The sequence below is a fragment of the Suricata suricatta genome, chromosome 14 (assembly GCF_006229205.1).
Source record: "Suricata suricatta isolate VVHF042 chromosome 14, meerkat_22Aug2017_6uvM2_HiC, whole genome shotgun sequence".
NCBI lineage: Eukaryota > Metazoa > Chordata > Mammalia > Carnivora > Herpestidae > Suricata > Suricata suricatta.
This window is the reverse complement of record NC_043713.1, coordinates 26326431-26334621: the sequence shown is the minus strand read 5'-3', so window position 1 is coordinate 26334621 and position 8191 is coordinate 26326431. Positions and strand designations below refer to the sequence as shown.

The window sequence follows — 8191 nt, the reverse complement described above, 5'->3', positions numbered from 1 at the left end:
TGTGTGGCTGTGCGAGAGAGATGGAGACATCAGCGAAGAGAATACTATTAATAGTCAATAGATCGGAGTGTTTACACAGTGAGAAGAGAAAAAAATTTTAATGAATTGTCAATACAAAAACGATACTAATTACAGTTGTTCAGTAGAACTGCTTGCCATTTTTGGCAGACGATCATGCAGTGTAAGTACAGAAATCAGTGATTTTTAGACCCTTCTTCAAAATATATGTTTCTGTGGCAGTGCTTGCAGGGCCCCACCCCCACTCCACCACTTCATCTACTTACGAGATTTAATTTGAAAGAAAGTTTTGCCGAAGATGAAGAAATGAGAATAGGGACCAGGGGCAAGGAGGGAAGGACTTTGCAAACCATGGACATGAAAGAGGAAATCTAGATTAGAGAAACTTGTGACTTGGATTAAACTTTTTTCTCCCATTCTGAAAAAAAGGCAGCACAGTAAGAGCGTTTGACCAGATCTTAAAATGCATTACAAACCCTCAATAATTAAAACAGGATGGTAGGGGAGTACCTGGGGGGCTCAGTCGGTAGAGCATAGACTTCAGCTCAGGTCATGAACTCGCAGTTTGTGAGTTCAAGCCCCGCATGGGGCTCTCTGCTGTCAGCACAGAGCCTACTTCAGATCCTCTCTCCCCTTCTCTGCCCCTCCCCCCTACTCGCTCTCTCTCTCAAAAATGAATAAACATTTGGGGGGAAAAACCAGTCTGGTAGTGATACTTGAAAGCACAGATTACTAAAAGAACAGAATCAAACTACAGGAATAGACCAAAACATGCACAGCCGTTTGGTAAACACTGAAGACAGCTCATAAAAGAAAAACAGCTACTCTGAATTGCGAAACGGTCCTTGACAGGGAGACAAATGAGAAATCTCCCGAATTCTTGGAGGAGGTACGCTCCGAATGGGGCCTCTACTTTTCTTCCTTCTACCCATGGTGTCGGGTCTGCCAGACCTAAAATAAAATACAGCACTTGTCATAATCGTGTGTTCTTTTCTAAATTCAGATAATTTGGGGCAGCTGGACAGCAGGCTGAGTTCCTGCTTCATTAAGTCTCCGCTCACCAAACAGCACTTCAAAACCGCTTCCCTCTCGCCCTGCAGGCTCGGGCTCCGTGTCCCTCCCTCTGCGGGGCCAGCTGCTCCTGGGCAGTGATGCACAGCATGTCCGCGGCCAGAGACCCTTCCCGCTCCTCACACAGGCCGGGGCCTAGACACGCATTAGAGCCGGAAGCAGCTCTCCGTGCGGCTACCACGCTGCCTGGCCCCAGCCCCTCGATTCTGCTTGGCCTGGGGAGCGGCGTGGTCACCGCTGATTTTTAACTCCCCCACCCACACCCCTTTTGTTTCAAGCAGGTAGCTAAGGTTGAGAACTACCACCGTAAATTGTAAGGTATCTTTGTTTGCATAAAGTGCGGTTAGCCATTCTCTGGCGATGGGGCATTCAGCAAGAGAATAGATGTGAAAGTGCTGTGAAGCTACAGTAAATGCCACTTGTTGGTGTCATGAGAACCTTCAGGGTGAGGGCGACCGGATGAGTTAGAGGAGGCTCTCAGACCCTCGGATGCTCACGTTTTAGCTGCTGTTCGGTGATACGTTCTGCTGGGCAGCAGCATGGACCAGCCCTGGTTTTGGAGCGATCCGCCTCCTCCATGGTTTTCCAGAGAACTCGGCGGCTGCATGTGACAGGGGCTGTCGCTGATCCCTCGTGGGCATTCTCAAGTGAGCAGGCTTCATGGGCCGGAAGCATCCCTGCCACCCAGCCGAGCCGCAGGGTTGTAGCTGCCTCTTTCCTTTTCCAGGACTGTCCCTCCCAGGACGCACAGGCAGAGGCCGTTGCTGAAGAGCCGTCCATTCCACTTCTGTGTCTTAAGGCCAGTGTGCATTAAGCTCGCCACGCTGCCTTGTGAGGCACCTTTCAAAACACTTCCATTGTAGCCAACTTGGTAATAGGTAATTAACTTATTAGTCTAAACCTAGTTTATTTAAAATATAAGCACTTCAGTGCACTCCAATGTTTATAGCAGCAATTTACAATAGCCAAGATATCGACTGATGAATGGATCAAGATATGGTTGTGTATGTATGTGTATATACACGTACACACACAATGGAATATTCCTCAGCCATAAAAAAAGAATGAAATCTTTCCATTCACAATGACATGGATGGAGTTGGAGGGTATAATGTAAGTCAGAAAAATAAGTAAAAAAAAAAGTAAAAAAAAAAAAGAAAAAGAAGTCAGAGAAAGAGAAATACTGTATGATTTCACTCATATATGAAAATAAAAACAAAACAAATGAGCAAAGGGAAAGGGATAGACAGAGAGAGAGAGAAAAGAGAGCGGCAAACCAAGAAACAGACTCTTAATTTCAGAGAACAAAGGCCGGTCACCAGAGGGGATGTGGGTGGGGGGATGGGTTAAGTAGGTGATGGGGATTAAGGCACTTGTGATGAGCACTGGGTGTCATGTGAAGGTGATGAATTATCATATCGTATACCTGAAACATCACACTGTATATTAACTAATTGGAATTTTAATAGAAACTTAAAAATATATACATACTTTATTTTTATTCACTAATTTATATGTCAGTTTTTGAGTTTTGTTGTTGGTAGCTTTATCATCATAGACTTTGGTATCCATGATTTGTTTCATTTACCCACTAAATACAAACAAACCAGTGGTCAAGGATACACTGGATACGTTTCTGTACAGCTCACTAAATAATTTTGGTAAAGAAACCACATTTGCTAAGTGAAGTAGGCATTTAGATTTGAACTGTACAGAATTCGTTCTGCTAGTGATAAAGCAGTTGGCTGACTTGTTACTTTACTCAGTCAGCCCCAACCTGCCCTGGGATCCTAAGCGGTCCTAGGTCATAGCTAAATGTGAAGATTGCAACCCTAGGGCGGGGGGCCTCAAGGAGAAAACTTTGCAGACCTCCCGCCACAGACTAAATGCTTGTGTACCCCCAGAATTCCTATGTTGAAACCTAACCCCAAATGTGTTGGTATTGGGAGGTGGGGCCTTTAGGAAGCAATGAGGTCATGAGGGTGGAGCCTTCAAAAATGGGATTAGGGTCTTTGTGAGGAGAGGAAGAGACCAGAGCTCTCTGTTCAGCGCACGCTACACTGAGTCAGTTGTCTGCAGTCCGGAAGCAGCCCCTCACCAGAACCCAACTCAGATTTCCGGCCTCCAGAACGGTGAGCCACCCCGTCAGTGGTACTTTGTAAATTCAGCCCAGACTAAAACACTTCCTAAACTCTCCTAGGCCAGGCTGTCAGTTTTGAGTTTTTGTCATGTTTCTATTTGGGCAGTGTTCTACTTTCCTCCCTAACAGGACCATGCCCACTTACAAGCGGAAGGCAGTGCTGCCCCTTCTCAGCTACTCCCACAAAACTAGGCACCTTGTGGGGCATAGGCTAGGCTGCGAGTGACTAATTCTTTAACTCTGAGGAGGCTTTGCCAGGAAGCTGAAGAAACTTAAACTCCCGAGACCCCTTTAAAGGCCCTACAAGGGCCCTCGTAATGGGTTGGCCTGGTCATATGTATTTGTAACATTTGTAGATAATGCAACATATACAATTATAAATGCATTACTTTAATGGGAATTGTGAAAAAGAAAGTGTGTCAGGATTCCGGTGTTCTTCAAACACAAGTCTGTAGTGAGCCGTACACAAACAATGGGGGCCTCTCTTTGTGAGGCGGCACCTTTATGCATCTTAACTATTAGCAATAAATTCTGATCCAGCAGGACGCCTGGGTGGCTCAGTCAGCTAAGCCTCCGACTTCAGCTCAGGTCAGATCTCATGTTGGTGGGTTCGAGCCCCGCGTCAGGCTCTGTGCTGACAGCTAGCTCAGAGCCTGGAGCCTGCTTCCGGTTCTGTCTCCTTCTCTCTCTGACCCTCCCCCTCTCATGCTCTGTCTCTCTCTGTATCAAAAATAAATAAAACATTAAAAAAATTTATAAAAAAAAATTCTGATCCAGCTACTGGAACACTGGACTTTCTGTTCCCTCTATAGAAAATATGACAAAATATGAAAAGACAAGAATATGCAGTAGTGTAGAAACAATGTCTTAGAGAGCTCTGTCAAGCAATTAATAAAAAATCTTTTTCCAGGGGCGCCTGGGAGGCTCAGTCAGGTAAGCAGCCGATTTCAGCTCAGGTCATAATCTCACGGTTGTGATTTCCAGCCCGCATCGGGCTCTGTGCTGACAGCTCAGAGCCTGGAGCCTGCTGCAGAGTCTGTGTCTCCCTCTCTCTGCCCCTCTCCCACTCACGGTGTCTCTCAAAAATAAAAAATAAACATAAAAAAATGTGGATCTACCCTTGAGTACAGGTTCTCTGGTCTCTTTGGCCTTTTCTCCTGCTAACACCTTCACTTGGGATGAGTTGGCTGAACCAAAGCACCTGAAAATTTCCTACTTCTTTTGGTTTTCTGCCAGAACTTTGCTCTCCCTCCTCTGAGGCAGAGTTGTTACCCTACCCCCACCATCCCTAACACTTCACACACAACTTCGTTTTAGCATCTATCACATTATAAGGTCATTGCTTACATTACAGACGCATGTGTGTCTGCCGTGCTAGGCCAGGCTACGCCTGCCTCTGTTATTAGTCCGTCTGGAAGGGAGGGAAGACAGAAGGGGGCGTCTGGCAGAAACAACACGGTAAGTCAGAATTTGTGCTTATCACCAGACAGATCTTGAGCCCCCACCCCCATTTACTAGCTGTGAGGGGTTGGGCAAGTTTACGTCTCAGTGCCCCAGTGTCCTTGATGGAAAGTGGGTGACATGCACATGCCCAAGAGGCTATCTTGAGGACAGCGAAGGTGCTGGTGAAAACGTGGCCAGCAATCCGAGTAAGAGTCTGGAACCAGGCCCTGAACTCGAACATCGTTTTCCCCACCTACTGGCTCGTGGCTCTGGGCACCTCCTCAATGTCTCCATTGTGTAATGGAGACAACAGTGCCTTCCTCACAGGGTCAGCGTGCTGACTAAGCGAGCTAACCAGTGCCTGGCTTGTAGTAAGGGGTAGTAAGTGTTAGCTATTGTTAGACACTTGAGGAAGGCTAATTCCTTTCTGGTTTGTAGCCTGCAGAGCAGGAATAAATCTGTTAATAAACTCTGGCATTTGTGTTTATATCCTCTAAAGAAAAATGATCCTGTTTGGGCCCCCATCCCACTCCCACTCACGGAACAGGTAGGAAATTCTGCCTCAGGTATGCAGAAAGCTTCCCCCACAGCCATACCCAACTTGAGGTGCTGGAGTCTGAGATCCAAGGTATCAGTCACTGGCTCCCGGGGCGCTTTGGAGTGCTTTGGACATGCTTGGGAACAGAGTTCTTGACCCACCTGTGGCTGTCCTGTCCCGGGTCACCATCAGAAACCCACTGTCCTCTCTCCCTGCTGTCTGAAGTCTGGGTGGGGAGAACCATCCTGAGCACAAGGACCCGCAGCAATACTCCCCCGAAGGGATGAAGGCCAGGGTGGCTTCCTAACCTAGCACAAGCACCCAGGAGCTGGCACCCACTGCAGGGAGCAGCTACGCTGGGGTGCGAGGGGAAGACAAAGTGGGGGGAGGGGAAGGAAAAGGAGCTGGAGCTTCAGTGTGAACTTCTGCTACCCCTGCTTCCGACTGCAGCAGGCTCCCCATCACGGCTCGTGCTTGCATACAAGGGAGCCTCAGGAATAACTAACCTTCCCTACAGCAGGTGACTGGGCCTCAGTGAGCGGCAACTTCCTGTAATCCTGCAGGTCCACTCACCTACTCCTTCATTCCAGACACTTACCCTGCTTCCAGGCACTATGGTTCTTAGCCCTGGCTGCACCTTGGAATCCCTCCATCCACCCCCAACTGGAGCTTTTCAAAAGTGCCCATGCTGGACCCCATTCCCCAGAAACTGACTTAACTGGTCAGATGGGGGCCCGGGCACAGGTTAATTTTTAAAAGCTCCCCAAGTGACCAGATGTGCAGCCACGGCTGGGGACCACTGGGTTAGAGTTTGTGGCTTCGGATGAAATGGGTGTCCTTGGGCACCCACATGCCACTACTTCCTCTCGGGCTTTATGTAGGATGGTTACTGCTCCTCCCAGGACTGCAGGGTCTGAGGAAACGGGGTTGGGCTGGAAATCCATTTGGAGTCCTGTCTGACCTTTGCTGAATATTAATATTCTGCAGTCTAGTTTCCCTTTGGAAAATGAGAGAGGGGGAAAAAAATAGATTTCTGCTCTGTATTTCTCATGGGATTACAGGATATAGCTCTTTGGGGATAAAAAAAAGTTATATAAAAGTCTATTTTTTATATGTCCCTAATAAATTCAATGCCCTAATACAGGAGATATTTTTTTAATATCTTTAACCTTCAGAGCTTATAGTGATCTTATCTCTAAGCTCTGAGGAGAACTGCAAAGAAAAGAAATTGGCGGGAGTATTGCCAAATTAATAAAAGCAATAAAATATAGGTCTGGCATGAGTTACAAAATAAGAAAAGTGTAATAACGTTATAGCAAAATATATCCAATTAGAAAATACACTAAAGAGCATTCGGTTGAAAACCAAAATGGTTTCAAACTAGAAATTCAAACTGAGTGAAATACATGAGTTCATGCCAGCAAATACTTTAATGTCTTTGTTTTCACAACTTTATCGGCTTAACGTTGCTTCACTACTTTTATTTTGCTTATATTTGCGGTCCCCTTTAGGAGGAAAAAAATGTTACTATTTAGGCTTAATTAGGGGTTTGGCAAATGAGAACCATTTATTCTAACCTGAAATTTAATAATCAGATAATTTTGACCACTTCCATAAATTAAAGGGAGTGGAATGATAGTACTTCTTAAGTGCTGGGTATTACTCTGATCGCTTTACATGTATCTTATTTAATCTTCAAAAATGACAAACCCAAAAGTAAAGTACTCCAATTATTCTCATTTTACGCGACGGGAAACTGGAGTAAAGAAGACTTACATAACTTTGCAGAGATCACACAGGTGGTGGAGAAGGATGCAGGATTTGGGGCCAATCTAGCCCCAGAGGCCGTGCTCCTAACCTCTGCCGCGGGATCTGGCCGGACTCTGCTCCATTCCAAGTGACAGGGAGCATCTCATTCAGCTCTCCTGCTTTTTCCCCCTCCAGAAGCTTCATCCCAAACCACAGAACACATGCCTTTCTCTGTGTTTCTATCGATGTCAAGAGAGTACTGTCCCTGCTGCTGGTGAGCACTACTAATAGAGGTATTTTATGTGTAATTATTCAAGAAATATTTACTGAGTGCCTTTCAAAGCATCGAGGGGAAAGAGCAAAGGAGGGAGGTCCTTGCCTACCAGAGGTTTACCTTCTGGTGAGAGGAAAGGTAAGCAGAGAGCTGTCTGTTTTGGGCGGCAGGATCATGGTTCCCAGCCGGGTGGCACAGCATGACAGCGTTGCTCCTGAGAGAGAGACATGCCCGAAGCTTAGGAGGGCGGAACCTGTTGGGGTTTTCCTGGAGAACTGGCCCTTAACCTTGGCTGCACACTAGAAACTGCAGGAGGATTTTAAAAGATTGCCAAGCCCAGGCCATTGCCCAGACTAATCCATCAGAATCTCTTAAGCAATCTCTAAAACAGCAACCTCTCAAAGAACAGCATTAATATCCTGTGGGAACATGGCAGAAACCCCATCCCAGAGCTACTGAATCAGCCCTCCAGGGGATTCTGATACAAACTCAAGTTTGAGTAATGGTTCAAACAGGGGTTCCCCAATTTGAACAGGCATCAGAACCGTCTGGAGGACTCTGCAAAACACAGATTCACGTTTGTGGAGCCTCAGAGGCCTCACCCCGAGAGTTCTGGTTCAGTCCAGTTCTGACAGATTCCCAGAATGCACACTTAGACAACCCCTGCCCTAGAGGAAGGGATGGCCAGACTGGAATCCGTAGGGTAAGTTAGCAGGCTGAAGAGGATGTAGAGGTGGGATGAAAACACACCGATCACTCCCTCGTATTTTTCTCTTTAATTTCAACTCATTTTTTTCCTCCCATTTTTTTGACTTAGGATGCTAGCACTACTCTAACTTCATATGGATGTTTGTCTCATCCATTTTCAGCCTAGGTTTTCTAATGTACATCTTTGAGGCTGCAAACCTCCCTCTGCATATTACTCTAGGGGTGCCTGGGTGGCTCAGTCAGTTAAGCG

At 46.5% G+C, this 8191-nt stretch overlaps 1 protein-coding gene across 1 annotated transcript in view; it reads right to left on the bottom strand.

Moving 5' to 3' along the window:
* Positions 1 to 658: 658 nt before the first annotated feature.
* PIAS2 (protein inhibitor of activated STAT 2) overlaps positions 659 to 8191 on the bottom strand; it is a 107525-nt gene continuing 99992 nt past the window's right edge. The window contains exon 13 of the mRNA XM_029921332.1: positions 659 to 969. Coding sequence (XP_029777192.1) covers positions 943 to 969 — 27 coding nt within the window. The 3' untranslated portion in view covers positions 659 to 942. The remainder of the gene's footprint in view (positions 970 to 8191) is intronic.